The following is a 20,013-nucleotide window of genomic DNA, read 5'->3' on the forward strand; positions in this document are numbered from 1 at the left end:
TTTAATTTTGATGAAGTCTAATTTATTTATTATTTCCTTGGTTGTGGGTTGTGTTGCTTATGGTGCTTTTAGTGTTATTTCTAAGAAGACCTAGCTTCTAGGTCATGAGGATTTACTCCTGTATTTTCTTCTAAGAGTTGTATAGTTCTAGCTATAATTCATTTTGAGTTGACCTTTGTGTAGGTGTGAGTAAGAAGTCTACTTCATTCTTTTATATCTGGATACCCAGTTATCCCCAAATCATTTGTTGAGAAGACTATTTTTAACTCATTTATTTGTATTGGCATCCCTTGAGGCCCATTCTTAGACCCTTCTGCAGATCCGTAAGCTCTACTCTAGGGAAGAGGGTAAAGTTAAAAGTCAGAGAGGATACCAAACAAGTGAAGGAGAGGTCACATTGGTTTTTAAGTTGAGCCTCAAATCCTTATTACCATTCTGTATTGGTTATCTATTTTATTGCTGTGCAAATTACCCCCCCCCAACTCAGTGGACTAAAACAGCAAGATTTCTGTAGATCATGAATTTGAGACACTTAGCTATGTAGTTCTGGCTCAGGATCTCTCATGAACTTACAGTCAAGATGTCAGTTGGTCCTGCAGTCAAATCAAGGCTTGCCTGGGAATGCTGGATCCGCTTTTGAGATGGCTCACTCACATGGCTGTTGGCAGAAAAACCTCAGTTCCTTCCACAGGAACCTCTCCACAAGGCTCTTTGAAGTGTCCTGGTGATGTGACAGCTGGCTTTCCCCAGAGGTAGTGATCTAAGAGAGAGTAAGGAGGAAGCTGAAGTGCTTTTATGATCTAGTCTTGGCCATTACACACCGTCACTTCTGCCTCATTATTCCTGTTAGAACTGAGTCCCCAAATCCAGCCCAAGGGGCTGGAGAATTAGATACTGCTTTTTGAAAGTAATATCAAAGGATTTGTGGACATATTTTAAATTACCACATATACTTGTCAGTTTTATTAAAAGTTTTATTAATTCCAAATAGCTGATGTTCTTTCATACTATATGCCCATTTATTGCTTAATAAAATAAGATGATCTCTAAGTCATTCATTTCTTTTTCTTTTTCTTGTTGTTGGGTTTTTTTTTTAATGTCCTTAATGTTTCTAATCTAACCAGTCTTAGTGTATTTTAGGATCAAAACAAAGTAGATGAGTATTTATATCAGAAATGTTTTATCAGCAAATACGACAGAGAAAAAACATTTCTAAACTGAAATAGATTTGGGAATATGTCTTAGTCTTTTATAAGTCCCTAAGTTCTCACAGCCAATTCCCAGTTCCTGGGAAAGGAACACGTGAATAGTTAATTTTGAAGCTGTCTTTGAATACTTCCATGTCCCTACATAACTGACTAGAGTTTTGACCACTTCTAAATCAAGTTAACATTTTAGAGTTAGCTGTTAACTCAGAACCCATTTTAATACTTTACTTTGTAATTTTGGTTCCTCCTGCAAACTTTTTTGTAGGTAATGATTTTACATGACTTTGGAATTGGTCTCTAGTGGGACGCTGTGGGAGGATGAACACAGAAGAGCTGGAGTTACTGAGTGACTCCAAATACAGAAACTATGTAGCTGCAATTGACAAAGCACTGAAGAATTTTGAATACTCCAGTGAATGGGCAGATTTGATATCGGCACTTGGAAAACTTAATAAGGTATGTCTTTCTTACTTACTTTCATAAAAAGGAGTAGAAATCAGAAATCTGCAGCTGCACTTACTGGATTTCTCTAAACCTTGAAGTAAAGAATTTAAAAACGTAGCTAAACCTCAGAATTACTTTTGATTCTGCTATTTTACTTCATGAGCCTGTGTAGTCTTTTTTTTTTTTTGAGGCCAAAACAACAACAGTTCTTGAAAAATACAGTTATTCCATTATTACCTATAAACACAAGACTAGTGGGCAAATATGCTAACCATGAGGGCTAAATATGCTAATCATTGAGCATCAGATGTGGTTCTGGAGTTCCTGGCAGCAGAATGAATTACTGCATATGGAGAGCAGTAACTGCTGTGTCCTTTCTAAACAGTGTGTAGCAGTAAGGAAACATTTCACATCCAGGCAATTCTTGTAGTCAGTACTTTCTACAAAAGTGACAAGCAGTTGCTTAAGCCTTGGAGTTGGCCTTGAATGATCCTTCTTGACATGTCTGACTTTTACTCGCTACTGTTATGGTGGCATCACTGATCAACTCGTAGCCCTTTCTTCTCCAATTTAGATGACATTTCTCACTTCACATTCATAGTTTTAATTTTGGGGCTTTTTGGATTTGTTTTTAATAGCTGTTACTGAATACGAATGCTTCTACATAATAAATGGACTAGGGGAGCAGATAGGAAAGGCGAGCTCTTCCAGTAACTATTCTAATGTCAAAGAGCATAGCATACAATTATTAGGAAAGAGATTTGTCTTAAAATACATACCAAGGACACTAGTTTTCAACCTCATACTTACTATGCATAATTACCCCAACATCTTACAAAAGAACTTTCATTTTCAATGTGCCAAGGATTTATCTTAAAATTAGAGGCACAAACTTCTGTTTGATGTGTTAACTTTTAACATTTATCATTTGAGGTTTGAGAAATTCTCAAAATTTTTACAACATCCCCAAGAAATTGCATCCAAAAGTAGAAATTTGTTTAAAGGTGGTTAGATTCTTTCTTGTTCTAAAAGGGTCTCTTTCTGAAGACTTAGTAGGAACTATTTTTAAAAGCAATTAATTTAATTATGGAAATTAATTTGCCTAATTAAGTGCACAAGTAGTTTTTTATAGTTAACCAATATTCACAAAAACAGACTTCACTGTAACCAGATAACACAAAGTAGCGATATGCAAGACATTAATGGAACTTACCTAAAATCATGGTGAAACAACAAAGCAAGGAATGAATATATATATATATGTAATTTGTTGAAGGTACTTTAAATATGTTTTAAATATTATTGTTTATTAATATACTAAATTTTCACCTCATTTATACAAATTTTCTAACTCAAATGTTTTTAGAAAATTGTGCTATATTTTGCTTTTTAAAAAATTATTTGGTATTAGAATTTCTTCATTGAAATTTTTGTCTTACAGATCATTAAATTTCCTTCTACAGAGGTATTTCTGGTAAAATAATTATATTTTTCTTTAAAACGTGTGTACATACTGACTCTGTTTCTATGTTCAAAATTCAAATTAATATTTTAGAAATGGAAAGCATCCAGTTTGAAAGAATAAAAATTTTTTGTAGCTGAATTCCTATTGGTGTTTTGCCCTTAATTTGCTTTGTAGTCATAGATCTAATTTTATTTATATTCATTACATCCAATTTAAAACTGAATTGAAGACTTGTAATGGGAAGAACATTGAAAGTGTTGTATCTAAGTGGACCTCAGACCCTTGACTTTTTTTATGAACTGGAATGTCTATTGCTGTCTATTCTGTACTGCCTTTGGTAGATCATTTTTATATATTTTAACCTCAGTTCTTTATTTTTTTTTAAATACAGGACTTTCGTATTTCATCTTTATTCCAGTTCTAGTGTATTATACTGTATTCATTCTAAGTGTTCATTTTGTAGTAATCTATCAGCATTTTACCATAATACTTACATGTACTACATTTTTAAGTCTTTTATTACTTAAATAATTAATCTCCTTTGGGTGGTTTGTGAGATAAAATCTTCTATAAATTCTACCTTGACCATTGTCTCTAAAGAAATGTGGTTGAATAAATACAGCAACATGGATTTGGTCCAATTGGGAAATCAGTAAAAACAAATGGGCAATTATAATTTCATATATATTCTTGTTAGCATTAGAATTATTTGCTATACTATGTGTCTACATTGAAGTTCGATTTTCTTCATAGATTTCAAACAGTGTACCAAAAATAGGTTGAAGGTTGAGTGACATTCAAGATTTGCAAAAATCTACAACAATGCCTTCCTTCTGAACAAATATATTTTGGAAAATACTGTTATTTTTCATAAACATGTTATTTCTGTTAAAATGTAATGAGTTTATTTTTTTAAACAAAGTAATAGATTTTTTTTAAGTTCTAGTTTTAATTTTAAATCTAGTATTATTGATAGCTGTAAGTGACAAAAACAAAAGTTTTTTTTTTGCATCCTTTATAACTTTTTTAGGGTGTAAAGAAGTCCTATAAGGATTTTTGGTAATACTGTGCTAGAAAATGGAAATAACAAGAAAAAGTAATTTTTTTCCTCAATTGAATTAAAATGTTTTCTTCAAGGTTTTACAGAATAATGCAAAGTACCAAGTAGTACCCAAAAAGCTGACCATAGGCAAACGCCTAGCTCAATGTCTACATCCAGCACTACCAGGTGGAGTTCACCGGAAGGCACTTGAAACATACGAAATTATCTTCAAAATCATTGGACCTAAGCGACTTGCCAAAGATCTTTTTTTATATAGGTGAGAAAAATTTTACTATTTGCTTGTAAATAAAATATGTTTTAACTATTTTATGCTTTTTGCAGTAAAAGCTACAAAAATTGAAAACTTCTAAATGAAAGTTTTCAGATCTCAATCTTAAATGCTTTGATAAATACATACTTCAGAAAAATTGAGACTATTTCCTAATACAAGATTTTTTTCTTCTTAGATGTCAGTTTTGAAAAGTTGACATTAGAAGTTGTTGAGACTACAGTACATTCTTCCTTTTTAACCTAGAGAACTACCCTGAGGGGAAAAAAAAAGATACCTTGATTTCTCAGCAACTTTCAACATCATTTCTACTTGTAATAGTCCTTTTCTCTTGGCTTCTGTGATACCACATTCTTCAGTTCTGTTACATTCTAAATCTCCTTTACCAGCCTTTTCTCCTTTCCCTGAATTCTACATATGGAGTCTCTTACGGCTTGCTTAGTCCCATACCTTGTGTTTTCACTTTCTGTTCTCTCTTTGGGCATGCTTATCCAAGCCCATGATTTATCTTTTATATGCTGACTCCCAGCTCAGTACCACCAGTGTTGACTTCCGTTTTAAACTCCTGGCTTACTTGCCATCTCTGTGTGTATCTTTCAAGGCAACTGAAGCTCAACCTGCTCCAAACTAAACTCACCTCCCATCAACCTGGCCATCTGCAGTGCACTAAAGGCACCACCATCCATCCATTTACACCTGAAATCTCACAGTTACACCCAATATCTTGTTTTCTTTGCCCATATTCTCCTTCCTCTCATATGCACTCTATCACTAAGCATTCTGTCTCATTGTGGTTAAGAGCAGAGGCAGTGGAGTCAAAAAATTTGTCTTCACAGCTAACTCACTCTATGATCTTGGGCCATTTTCTTCACCTCTCTGTGTGTATTCTCATCAGCAAAAATGGGAATAAGATTATCAGTTTCATGGGATCATTAATAGAATTAAGAGTTAATATATGTAAAGCACTTAGAACAATGTGCAGCATATGGTAAGTGCCCCATAAATGTTGGCTCCTGTCACTCACAGGCATAGAGAGCGAACTTATGGTTTCCAGGGAGTAAAGGGGGTGTGAAGGGATAAATTAGGAGTTTGAAATTTGCAGATACTAACTACTATTTATAAAATAGATAAACAAGTTTCTACTATCTAGCACAGGGAACTACATTCAGTATCTTGTAGTAACCTATAAAGAAAAAGAATATGAAAATGAATATATATATATATGTATGACTGAAGCATTATACTGTACACCAGAAATTGACACAGCATTGTAAACTGACTATACTTCAATAAAAAAAAAAGAATGAAAAAAAAATGTTAGCTACTGTTTCTATATAGGCCCCCAATACATCTACTTCTCCTTACCCTCACTGGCAGCATCCACAGTAAGTAAGCACTATCTCTAACCTAGTCTTTGTTACTGGCCTCCTAATAGTCATGTAGTATCTGTTCTTATCCTCTTGCATCCTTTTCTCTACATAGTACCAGAGTAAATTTTTAACACATTAAGTAGATAATGTCATTCCTCCGTTAAAAATGTCCATTGACTTCCTCCTGTCACTTAAAAATAAAATTTAAAGACCTTACTATGGCTACTAAGACTGTACATACTTTGGCCAAGGCTGTGTCAGTGACCACCAGCTCCTACCACTCTCTATCCAGTTTATGCCTTTCAGTGACATAGGTCTTTTTGCTTATTCTTCCTCATTTTCTTTGCTTTTCCCTCACCCTGTATTGCTTTAATCCAGGTCTCTGATCAAATATCAACTCTTCAGAGAAGACTTGCCTATTTACCCTATATGAAATAGCTCTTCCTCTACAGCTTTGTCCTTAGTACTCTGCAGTTTTACTGCAATGTATTTAGAAGTAGATATCTTTTTTATTTATCCTGATTGGGATTCAATGGAATTTAAAAATCTGTAACTCAATGCCTTTCATCAGTTCTGGAATCTCTTTATGACTTTCTTCCATGTATTCTCTCTTCCTTTTTTTGGAACTATGATTAAACATACATTTGAACTTGTCATTCTGACTTCCTCAGATTTTATCCTCTCTTCTTTGTTTTCAAATTTTTGGTCTCTGCTCTGTTGTGGAATATTTCCTCTTACCTAGTTTCTAAGTCACTAATTCTCTCGCTCTCTTTTTTCATATAAATGTGAATTTTTTTCCTCATTCTTCTTGGGATGTAATTGACATACAACATTGTATAAGTTTTAGGTATACTTATTTGATATATATATTTATATTTTGTGAAATAGTTACCATAAATTTAGTTAACACATCAATCACTTTGTAGTTACAACTTTTTTTCTTGTGATGAAAACTTTTAAGATCTACACTCTTAACAACTCCCAAATATACAATATAGTATTGTTAAAACTATAGTCACCATGCTGTACATTATATCTCCAGGACTTTTTTAATCTTATAACTAGAAGTTTGTACTTTTTGACCGCCTTCATTCATTTCTTCCACCTCCACCCTCCAGCTCTGGCAAACACCAGTTTGTTCTCTATTTCCATGAGGTTGGATTTTTAAAAATTCTACGTTTAAGTGAAATCATACAGTATTTGTCTTTCTGTGTCTGACTTATTTCACTGTTTCACTTAACATGATGCCCTCAAGGTCTGTCCATGTTGTCACAGACGGCAAGATTTCTTTCTTTTTCATGTTTGAATAATCCATTCTGTGTGTGTATCACAGTTTCCCTATCCTTTCATCTGTTAGCGAATGCTAAGGTTGTTTCCATATCTTAGGTATTGTAGATAATGCTGCAGTGAACATGGGAGTAGAGGTATCTCTATAAGACAGTGATTTCATTTCCTTTGGATATATATACATGTGATAGTTCTGTTTTTAATTTTTTGAGGGAACTCCATACTGTTTTCCCCAGTGGCTGTACCAGTTTGTTTTCCCACCAACAGAGTACAAGGATTTTCCTTTCTCTACTTCCTCACTGGTATTTCTCTCTTGTCTTTTGATAATAGCCATCCTAGGAGGTGTGTGATGCTATCTCATTGTGATTTTGATTTGTGTTTCCCTAATGATTAATGATGTTGAGCACCTTTTCATATACCCATTGGCCGTTTGAACATCTTGTTTGGAAAAGTATCTATTTACATCCTTTGCCCATTTTTTACATTGAATTATTTGGGTTTTTGCTTTTGAGTTGTATGAGTCTCTTATATATTTTGGATGTTAACACCTTATCAGATACACGGTTTGCAAATATTTTCTCTCACTACATGGATTGCCTTTTTTACTGATTGTCTTTTGCTGTGCAGTAGCTTTTTTTAGTTTAATGTAGTCCCACTTTTGTTCTGTTTTTTAGCTTTTATTGCCTATACTTGAGGTTTCATATCTCAGAAAATCATTGCCAAGACCATTGTCAAAGAGCTTTTTCTCTGTGTTTTATAGTTTCAGGTCTTATGTTGAAGTCTTTAATCCATTTTGAGTTTACTTTTGTGAGTGGTGTAAGATAGGGGTCTAATTTCATTCTTTTGCATATGCGTGTCCAATTATATATAAAAATGTATTTAAAAACTTATATAAAAATAAATATTTTATTTTACACTTTGATATTATAAAAAAGTAATTCTAATAGGTAATACATTTCATATACTATAAAAACTTATATAAAAATTACTTTACAAAGTTGCAGTATATTTGATTTTATTAGCAGTATATTATATAAAAATAGTAAATTTGAGTATCATTATTAAGTAGCAGACATTCTTATACACACATATCTTATGGAGTAAAATTATTTTTTATGACATTTATTCATTTTATTCAACATACAACTGAGCACCAACCATGAGGCAGGTACTGTACTAGGCACTAGGGAATATAATGATGAGAAAAAGAAACCCATTCATAGACTCCTAGAGCTTACAATATAGCTGAAGAAACAGTGTAAATGATTCAGATAGTCATGAAAGACCATTCTGATAGTAACTAGTAATCACTTTGCTCCACTTCTTATAAGAAATAACATTATAACTAAATATGAATAAACTATGCAGACAGACAAAAAGGTCTGCTTAGGTTCTTGTTGTGTAATCATAATGTAAAATAGCTTTGGACAAATATTGAGTAGTCTGTATTACTACAAGAATTCTGGAAGAATATTCTCCCTCTAAAATACAGCAAAATCCTAAGGCATGGCATCTAATAACAACACAACCCCAGCAAAGAAATCAAGCACATTTGTTGCTTCTCTAACCTTATGGAGTAAAATTATATTCTTATTCTATCCTTTTTTAGAAGTATAGCTAATTTAAAAACTAAAGTTTATATTAATGTTGGACTTCTTATTTTTTATTAGGTAATTTATTTAATCTTAAAGTTTATGGTTTAACATAATTAAATATAAATACTTCTAAAGTTCTATAACCTATTGCATAATGAAATACCATGTTGCATCTTTAAGCTTAATTTTTTTTAATGTGATACAGTACACAGAGTGTTACTAGGAAAGCTAGACATTCAACTTGAATACTTTAAATTTTTAAATGGGCATTTAAAGTAAACTTTTGGTAATACAAATGTGGACCTCAGGCTAAAGAAAAATTTTAGAGAAGTCAGCATTTAGGTGGTAGTTGAAGCCAAGCAAATGATTGAGGTCATCCAGTACATTGTGAATAATAAGGGGGGGGGAGATATGAGACTATTCTGTGACTATTTAGGAGTCATATTATTTAAAGGGCAGATGGAGGAAAATAGTGAAAAGTAACAGGAAGAATCAGAGATAGAAAATGTACAGGAGACAGAACTCACCTGGAAGCCAAAAGGGAAAAGAGTTTCGAGAGAAAGTTGCAGTTAATGATGTCAGATATTACAGGCAAATGAAACAGAATAGGCTTTGAAAATAGACAATTGAATCCAGCCGTTAGTAGACATTGGTGATGGTATTGAGAACAGTTTGAAAAAGAAGTAGAAGTGTTGTGATTGAAGATCAGATGGGAGGTGATAAATGGGGAAGGGCTTTTGTTTTTTCCTCAAAAGTTGAAATAGGAAGGCGTCTTCAAGCCAGTAGGTAGTTAAGATAAAGGTTTTGGGATTTTGTTGTTATTGTTATAATTTGTTCTCTTTTTAGAATAATGGGGTAAGATTTAAGCACGATGTGTTGAAAGGCAAAGATATCAGTGGAGGATCGCTTCTTGGCCTTTTAGCTAAGATCAAGTGTAAAGATGTCAGTGGAGGAAGAAAAAAATTACGGGAAAGAAAAAGGACAGGGGATAAAGCTGTGCCCTGGCAAAGGCAGACAGTGAGCTGTGGGGCAGTGTAGCTGGAGGAAGGTAGCTGTGAAGAGGCTGCTGCTGTACGTTTAAGTCACACTGTACCTAAAATTGAAGACAAAAAAGTAGGAAGTTGATGGAGTTCCCACTAGATGACCACTGTTTTTTGTATATACTGGTAACGAGACAGATTCTTAATTCATTTTTTAAGCATTAAGTGCATGACTTGGTTCTAGGGCCTTAGGATATGGATATAAAGAGAGAGTCATGCTCTCTAGTATTACAGAGTAATTACTTTCTAGTATTACAGAATTACCTATTAGAGTTACTTTTTTTTCTCCTAGTTTTATTAAGAAATAATTGACATACATTGCTGTATAAAGTTAAGACATACAGTGTGATGGTTTGATTTACATATATTGTGAAATGATTACCACAGTAGATTCAGCTAACTTCATCTTCTCATCTAGATACAGTGAGAAGAAAAGAATAATAGAAAAACAATTTTCCTTAGGATGAACGATCTTAGGATTTACTCTCCTGCAACTTTCCTATATATCATATAGCAGTGTTAACTGTAGTCATCATGTTTTACATGACATCATTAGTACTTAATCACCTTATAACTGGAAGTTTGTACGTTTTGACCACCTTCCTCTAATTTCCCCTCCCCCACCCATTGCCTCTTGAAAACACAAATTTGGCCTCTATTTCTATGAATTTGGGTTTGTTTGTTTTTTGTTTTTTTTTAAGATTCTGCATGTAAGTGAGATCATTAGTATTTGTCATTTTCTATCTGACTTATCTCACTTAGTATAATGCCTTCAAGCTCCATCCTTGTGGTTGCAGATGGTAGGATTTCCTCATTTTTATGGCTGAATAACATTCCATTTTTTATATATACCACAACTTCTTTATCCATTCATCCATCAGTGGACACTTAGGTTGATTCTGTGTCTTGGGTCTTATAAATAATGGTGCTGTGAACATAGGGGTTCAGATATCTTTTTGAGTTAGTGTTTTTGTTACCTTTGAATATAGTCCCAGAAGTGGAATTTTTAATTTTTGGCAGAACCTCCATGCTGTTTTCCATAGTGGCTATACCAGTTTGCAATCCCACCAACAGTGCACAAGGGTTAGGGTTCCCTTGTCTCCACATCCACACCAGCATTTGTTATCCCTTGTCTTTTTGATGATGGCCATTCTGACAGCCATGAGATAATATCTCGTTGTGGTTTCAATTTGCATTTCCCTGATCACTAGTGGTGTTGAGTCTCTTTGTGTACCTGTTGGTCATTCATATATCTTCTTTGGAGAAATATCTGTTCAGTTTCTTTGCCCATTTTTTAATTGAATTATTTAGTTTTTTGCTATTGAGTTGTACAAGTTCTTTATGTGTTTTAGATATTAACCTCTTATCAGATACATAGTTTGCAAACATTTTTTCCCATTGTAGGTTGTCTTTTCACTTTGTTGATGGTTCCTCTTACTGTGAGGAATAGCATTACTTATTATTACCACAGCAATAGAATTACTTATTGTTAATGAGAACAGAATTCCTTATTAGAATAAGTAAGTATTGGATACTATGGGAACATCAAATAGGGAGTGTAACCTAGCCTAATTAAGAGACAGTCTTCTCAGGGAATCGGCTTAGGCTGAGTCTTGAAAGCCTAGAAGTCATCCAGATAACAAGGAGGATGTAAGGGAGCAGGAATTACATCTGTCAGAGCATGTGCAAAGGCCTGGACACTAAAGAGAGCATGGAAGTTTGTAAAATGAACTTGAGAGAAATTCTTCAGTGTAGCTGGAGCAGAGGATGCAGGAGTGAAATTGGTGAACATACAAGGGCTGTGCAGAGGTATATAGTAGTAAGATGTGAAAAGCCACATTTAGCGGTTAGACTACCTTAAAGGCAACAGGAAACCAGTGAAAGGTTTTATTGAGAACAGCTGCTTCAGGGCAATACTGAAGCAGTACTTGGTAAGATGTGATGATTGAGATATGATGGTGGTCTCTTCTAAGGAAATATCGGTGGAAATGGAGAGAATTTATTGTATCCAAAAAATATCTAGAAGAATAACTTGGAGAGAGAACTTGACTGATTGCAAGTTAGAGTAGAAAATTTTTTTTTAAAGAATCAAGGATCACTCCTAGATGTATAGCTTTTGATCAAGTAGGTAGACAGTGATGCCATATTTTGAAATGGAAATTACAGGGGAAGGATCAGGTTTTTGTGGGGGAAAGAGGGAGAATTCTGTTTAGGAGCTGTGGAATTTGAAGACCTTGTGAAACAGCTAGGTAGCCACCTGCAATATGACTGAAGCTCAGGTGAGGACCTGGGTTGATTTAATGGATATAGAAGTCATCACTATATAGGATGTCATTTTAAGCTGATCACTATAAGTTACTATGTCATAAAAAATAAAAGATTTATACACACATGTAGGTACATATGAATTAATATTTTGTAGTTATTTTGCCCCCTGCTTTTGTTTGTTTGTTTTTGAATAGTTCTGGACTATTTCCTCTTCTTGCAAATGCTGCCATGTCAGTGAAACCAACGTTGCTCAGTTTATATGAGATGTATTATCTGCCTTTGGGTAAAACACTGAAGCCTGGTCTACAAGGATTGCTAACTGGTATTCTTCCTGGCTTAGAAGAAGGATCAGAGTACTATGAGAGGTAAGGTGGTACTGTTACTGTGCAGCTAAGTAATCAAAGTCGTGGATTTGTCAGCAAGCATCCTTAGATCAGTAATATTAGTATCACAGAAACTAATTATTCTAAACACTTCAATGTATCACCTGAAGATTTCCAATTTCCATAGCAAAAAAATTAATTGTAGTACATCTAGTCTGTGTATCACACTGAAATTTTAGCTAGGTATTAAGAGCACAGACTTGGGAGGTGGAAGAACTGGATTCAAATCCTGGTTCAACACTGTGTGAGCTTAGGAAAACTTTTCCCCATTTCTGAACTTTATTCAGTTTCCTCATCTATAAAACAGCATGATACTTATTTCATTGTGTTACTGTAATATTGAAATCACTTAATCCAGTGCCTAGCACATACGTCACTCCAAAAATTGTAACCCCTAATTTAAAATACTAACACAATAGATAGGATATTTAAATTAGTAAGAATGGGAAATTGGGCCATGTGCCATCAATTTTTAAATTGTTAATGGTGGAAAATGGCCTAGCACCAAGGGCAGTGCTATTTCAATAGCTGTTTACATGATACCCTTGATATTTTAACTCTTCAAAGAAAATGATTTGATCTGTTTTAATCCTTTATTATTTCTTTGGAAGTTAATAGTGATAGACAATACTTGATGGCATTAAGTATCTTTAATATCTCTATTACTGATATTCTTACCAAGAAGGAAATTATGAATTAAGGTGGCAGAAATAGAAAACGTGAAATTTATTTTTATGAGTACACTTAATGATTTTAAATAATTTATTCAAGTACATTATTATATTAATTCTCCTAAGAGAAGCCCGATTCAATACCATTTTATAACTGTTAGTTACAATTAAAAATTTAACATAGAAATTGAATAATGATATTTATGACTGTGATATTTCTATGATTTATCTTGTTATGTGTCTTAGTCCTTTGGGCTGCTGTAACAAAATACCACAACCTGGATAGAAATTCATTTTCAGAAATTCAGAAATAAATTCAGAAATTTATTTCTCACAGTTTTGGAGGCTGGTAGTCCAAGATCAAGGTGCCAGCATGGTCATGTTCTGGTGAAAACCTACTTCCTGGTTCACAGCCAGAGCCTTTTGCCTGTGTCCTCACATATAGAAGGGGCTATGGAGCTCTGTTGGGATTTCTTTCATAAAAACACTATTCTTCATATGGGCTCCACCCTCATGACTTAGGCACCTCCCAAAGGCTCCACCTTCCAACACCATCACTTTGAGGGGTTAGGTTTTATTTAACATATAAATTTTGAGGAAACACAAACATTCAGACCATAGCATTATGTTTTGCTGTTTGCTATGACAATGTAATAAATTTTTGTGTATTACATTGTTTATCTTATGTTTAAAACAAATGAAAAGTAACTGATCTCTAAATGTAGGTCTTAATAAGACAATAATACATGTTTGATTTTGTCATAGGTCTAATTCATGTTGTGAATTACATAATGTGATTTCAAAGAGAAGGAAATATTTAGGAATATCCTATAAGATTTTGTAGAAAATCAGAAGATATGTTCTGCTATAGATTAGTAGGAACTAAAATGTATATGGGTTTATTAGCCCACTGAGGTAGATGATACTTGTGGAGGCGTTTTTGTTGTTATCTTCATTTTACAGATGAGGAAACTGAACTGAAGGAAGATTAACTGATTTCCCTAAATTACACAGCTCGTAAATGGTGGAGCCAGGACTTAAATCCAGTTCTCTGACTCAGTAGTCTGTCTTCTGTCACACTTGTGTCCAGTGTGGAACATGTGACCATGGCCCAGATGCTTTCATACCATTCTGCAAGAGGATAATGATTTAGGTTTAACAAAGTGAAACTAAACATTTCCCTTTTAAACCACTTTATTTTGTCCTTCAGAACAAACACACTCCTGGAAAAGGTGGCTGCAGCAGTGGACCAGTCGGCATTCTACAGTGCCCTCTGGGGGAGTCTTCTCACCAGTCCTGCTGTGCGTTTACCTGGAATCACGTATGTTCTCGCCCATTTGAACAGGAAGCTTTCCATGGAAGATCAGCTTTATATAATTGGCAGTGATATTGAGCTAATGGTAGGTCTCTTTGGGGTTGCTCATGTAACTAATAGTTCTGTGTAGCCAGACACACTCACAGTTCTAGGTACTGACAAACAAAGTTCCTTTTTTCATGGAACTTGCATTTTTAGTCAAAGAAACTTAAAGACCAAAATAGTTACTAATTATTATTTTGAAAAGCTTCAATTTTTTCGTGGAAAAGGAATTATTATTTGCGTATTATCTCCATCATCTGTTATTCAAGCAAATAAATGATCTTTATTACTTTCTTGCTAACTGATCAGACCACTGTTAACATAGTCACATTCATTCTGTTATTCTGAAGTGGACCTTCTCTTGGATCATAGCTTCTCTTCATGGGAGAGACAAATTTCGGACAAAGTGATAACCATATTCTGTATGGGACTGTGCAGGAGGTTGTATTACTAAAGCAGATGGTGAAAGATAGTTGCAGAAATCACACTGATTGCTTACTTACAGTTTTTAACTTCAAGATTAAGAACAGGAGGAAACCTTTTATCTCTATAGTGCTGTACCCTTAAAAATGAGCAAGGAGTCAAAAACAAAGAAACACTCAAAGGTCATTTTTTTTAAATTTTTTTAATTGTGATTAATACTCACAAGCCCTTGTAAACACTGGCCTATTTTCTATTCATTTAGCTGTGCTTTTTACAGAATGTTGCATAAATAGAATCATACAGTGTTAGCTGTCGTCTGGTTTCCTTCACTTCGTGTAACACACTTGAGAATCATCCGTATTTTTGCATGTATCAGTAGTTCTTTTAAATTGCTATGTAGTATTGTATGAATGTACCACAGTTTGTTTATTCTTTCTAGTTTGGGTCAGTTATGAATAAAATTAATACAAAAATTTGCATACAGTTATTTCTTTGGACATATGTTCTTATTTCTTGGAAAATACCTAGGGATGACATTCCTGGTTCATATGGTAGATAAATGTTTAACTCTTTTTTAGTAATGGCTTTATTGAGATAATTCACATACTGTGAAATTTATCCTATTGAATTTTAAAATTCAGTTGTTTTGAAAATATTCACAGAGTTGTATAACTACAACCACTATCTAATTTGAGAACATTTTCATCACCCTGGAAAGAAACCCCATACCCATTAATCTCATTACATTTCTTCCTCACTCCTGTCCCTGGCAACCACTAATCTGCTTTCTCTTTCTATAGATCTGCCTATTATGGACATTTCAAATAAATGAAATTATATAATACGTAGCCTTTTATGAATGGCTTCTCTACTTACCATACTATTTTCAAGATTCATTCATGTTGAAGCATGTATCGATACTTTATTCCTTTTTATAGCTGGGTAAAACTCTATCATATGGACATAACACATTTTATCTATCAGTTGATTACAGCTTGGGTTGCTTCTACTTTTTAAATAAATGTAATAAATAATTCTTTATGAGCTTTCATGTATACGTTTTTGCATAGACAGAAGTTTTCATATCTTCTGGGTATACACCTAGTAGTGGAATTACTGGGTCATATAGTAACTCTGTTTAACTTTTTAAGGAACTGGCAAACTGTTTTTCAAAGTGACTTCTTCACTAATTCACATTCCGTTAGCAATATATAAGGGTTCCCATTTTCCACGCCCTTTTCAATACTTGTTAATGGCTGTCTTTTTTATTATAGCTGTTCTAATGGGTGTGAAGTGTTATTGTGATTTTGATTTGAGTTTCCCTAATAACTAATAATGTTAAACATATTTGTGGTTATTGGCCATTTTTATATCTTCTTTGGAGAAATGTCTATTCATATTCTTTGCCCATTATTTAAATTGGGTTATTTTTCTTTTTGTTGTTGAGTTGTAGGAGTTCCTTATATACTTGGGAATTAAATTCTTTTCATATGTATGATTTAAAAATATTTTCTCCCATTCTATGGATTATCTTCTCACTTTCTTGATAGTGCCCTTTGAAGCACAGAAATTATAATTTTGATCAAATCTCATTTATCTGTTTTCTTATCATTTGTGCTGTTGGTGTTAGGTATTACCTAAGAAATAGTGTCTAATCTAAGGTCAAATAGACTTACTTCTACAATTTCTTCTAATAAATTATGTTCTAAGGTTATAAGAAACTACCAAACTATTTTCCAAGTGTATTGTTGCATTTCCTTTTAATGACTTCATGATAGCTTTAAAGAAGTCATTTTTTAAAATTTCTTCAAAAAACAAGTGCCATAATTGGTAAACTATTTACTACAAAGGACTAGCTAGCCTCTTTATTATGCAAAGAACTACTATAAATAAGTAAATATTAATAGTCAAGTAGGAAAATGGATTTGAGCAGGTACTTAACCTAAAGGAAATCAAAATAATTTTTAAAATTCTATTAAGATACCAGTTTTCATATATCAAATTGGCAAAAACAAAAAATGCATGGATAAACAGGAAAAACAAATTGTCACACATAGCTGGTGAGACTATAAATATACATAACCTTAAGAGAAAGCATTACACTATTTAAATTGCAACTGCATATGTCCCAAGATCTGGCAATTCTACTTTGAAGGATTTAGCCTACAGGTGTGTTTGTACATTACATAACTATATTGCAACATTATTTACAATAATGAATGGTTGCAAACAATATAAATGTCCAGCATTAGAAGCCTAGTTAAATAAATTAAGATTTACCTATGAAGGGAAGCATTTCTTTGGCTATAAAAAAACAAATGAAGCTCTTTATGTAGTGTTAAGGAAAGCTCTTCAGAATATGTTAAATGAAAAAGGCAAAGTTTGGTATATATGCATGCATGTTTTTATTTAATCATATTTGCAGAAAATATTCACCAGTAATACTGGTTGCTTGCAAAAAGGAAACTGGGTGGTTGGAAACATGGTAGAGAACCTTTGACTATGTACTCTTATTTTTTAAACCATTATAATGTATTTATCTATTCAAAACAACGTAAATACATTTAATTAATGATTTTAAAGGAAAGCTCAGAAGCATGCTTTTATTTTTTGGAGAAAATGAAGCATTGTTACATTTTCATGGTAAATATTTTCCAGTGTAATAGACAATAGATACTAAAGACTCTCTTATTTTAGGTAGAAGCAGTAAGTACTTCAGTGCAGGATTCAAGTGTACTCGTACAGAGAAGCACACTGGACCTCATACTCTTCTGTTTTCCATTCCACATGAGTCAGGTAAAACATTAATGCTGTTATCAATATAAGGCATCCTTTGGAAATTCATAGATTCCTTATTGTGTAGTTATTTTTTTCCTTTGGATTTAAGTTGGATTCTTTTGTTTTATAAACCAGTAAGTACATAAAAACAAGTTCCTTTTTTAAGGATTGGAATTGGGGAAAATAAGCTTTATTGATTTGGATAAGAATATGGAAAATGAAATCGATTATTTCATACCTTTAAAAAAAAAGTTCTAACCTATAAAAAGCAAGAGCTATTGTGTTCATTGCCAGCTCTGAGTGAGCCAAGACTCTGAGACCCAGGCCTTCTACCCAGTGGTTATCTTCCTCTTGTAATCTTTTCTTGGTTTGGTAATTCCGAGGATGTATGTCAGACCCTTAGCAGAGTTGGCTGTAACTTGAAAGCCATATATTTAGTCACTCTGACATTCTCTGGTACACGTGAACCTTGAACAACATGGGTTTGAACTGCTCGGGTCCACTTATACACAGACATTTTTCAGTAGCAAATACTGCAGTACTGTGTCCACAGTTGGTTGAATCCAGGGATGTGGAACTGCAGATACGGAGGGCTGACTACAAATTAGACTTGGATTTTCAACTGCAGGGAGCTGTCAGCGCCCCTAACCCCTCGTTGTTCATGGGTCAGCTGTACTTTCATTGCATGAGAACAGCTAACAAATCATGAATGAAACTGGAACTTAATTTAGTCAGTGTCCTCATTTTTAAGGAAGTGATCTAAATTATTTTATGTTCTAAACCCTGATGAGGGGTGATTTAGAGCACCAGTGTGTAAGTGTTCAGAATGGTAGAACTATATACTTAACATAAGTAGTAAGAGGTGGAGAATTTTTACCTTGGAAAAGTAAGTTTCTAAAATTAGCGGAAAAGACTATTACTTGGGGTTTTGTGGTTAGTAAATAGTGAATTTTCATTATGATTGGCCGTGCTTAAATTTTTCTTTATTCAGTTTGAAATTGAATTAATAATTAAAGGATTTTACACTTCATTGCCTATGCTGTTCCTAATAGAAACACTGTATTAAAGGGGTGGGACATAAACCACCCCTAGTTTCTATTTTGAGACTTGCCATCCTGAAGCCAGGGGCCTTCATTCTGCCTCTGGCTTTTCACAGAAATGCCTGCTGGGACATATCAGTATAGTCTAAACTTATCAATATAGAGGTGGGCAAGCAGCCCACAAGGTAAGAATGATTTTTTACTCCTTAAAATGCTCATAAAAGTAAACAAAGAATATCCAAAGGAAATGAATGTGGCTCAAAAGCCTAAAATGTTTATTATCTCACCCTTTATTGAAAAAATTTATCGAACTTTTAAGCATTCCCATTGCTTTCTTCCCTTCCAGACATTCAACATGATTTGTCTTTCTGTACACGGATAGATGATTCAGCAAGATCTAAGAAATTAAGTCATGGTAGACTTAAATTGAGGAGAACAATGTAATGTTACTAGATTAGTATTTCTCAACCTTTTTTCAACCTGAGCTTCCTTCGTACTTTCCTATTCTACCGCCTCTGTATCCCTACCAGCCGAGAAGATTTGTCTCTAGCCTTACCAAAGCCATGTTGAATATGTTTTTTAAAGATACTAACTCTATCCAGACCCAGTTCTAACACTCTTCCCCCATTACTATACCGTATTACTATATTACCTGAGAATAAAGATCATGACAAAATAATCTTTGTTCCCACATTCCTTTTTTCCATGTCTTGCATATAATAAACTCATAACAGGTATTGATTGCAATTGTAATTTAAGAGGGCCTTCATTACCTTATCCCACAAAGAGTGATTGCTGTTAAAGAGCTTCAGCAGCTGATGAGTTGTTAGACTCTTTTTATTTATTTTATGGAAAATTGACCCTAATCTCTAGAAGTAAGACCTTTGAAATTGTAATAGAATTTTTTTCCATATTAGAAATATGTAGTGATGTCAGTAGTAATCAAAAGTGACTTTTTGCTTTCCTGAGAGTAGTTTTTCTCTCAAAGTTAGATTGGAAGACATTAGTACTTTTCAAGACCTCACAACAAAATCTATAATATACATATCTGATGTTAGATAAATTAGCTGGTTTTTGGCTTCAGTACCTCATTACACTCTTCAAAAATATGGAGAATCCTAAAAATTATTTTGCCTATGTAAGTTAGATCTGTCTGTATTTATCATTATAAATTAAAACTGACAAATTTTAAAATATTTGCTAATTCATTTAAAAATAATAATAACAATGTTCTTACATTAGTATAAAATAATATTTTATGAAACTATTTCCAACACATTAGAAAAATTAATAGATTAGCATAGTTTTTTAAACATTTTTGTTGAATTTATAATCATTTTACAATGTTGTGTC

General features: G+C 33.5%; 1 protein-coding gene across 5 annotated transcripts in view; it reads left to right on the top strand.

The window, feature by feature from the left end:
* DOP1A (DOP1 leucine zipper like protein A) overlaps nucleotides 1–20,013 on the top strand; it is an 86,094-nt gene that overhangs the window by 15,552 nt on the left and 50,529 nt on the right. For all 5 annotated transcript variants that reach the window (XM_072965543.1, XM_072965545.1, XM_072965546.1 and 2 more), the window contains exons 2-6: nucleotides 1,474–1,664; nucleotides 4,255–4,436; nucleotides 12,203–12,373; nucleotides 14,273–14,462; nucleotides 17,540–17,638. In XM_072965543.1, the coding sequence (XP_072821644.1) occupies nucleotides 1,527–1,664; nucleotides 4,255–4,436; nucleotides 12,203–12,373; nucleotides 14,273–14,462; nucleotides 17,540–17,638 (780 nt within the window). In that variant the 5' untranslated portion in view covers nucleotides 1,474–1,526. The remainder of the gene's footprint in view (nucleotides 1–1,473; nucleotides 1,665–4,254; nucleotides 4,437–12,202; nucleotides 12,374–14,272; nucleotides 14,463–17,539; nucleotides 17,639–20,013) is intronic.

This window comes from Vicugna pacos, chromosome 8 (genome assembly GCF_048564905.1).
Source record: "Vicugna pacos chromosome 8, VicPac4, whole genome shotgun sequence".
NCBI lineage: Eukaryota > Metazoa > Chordata > Mammalia > Artiodactyla > Camelidae > Vicugna > Vicugna pacos.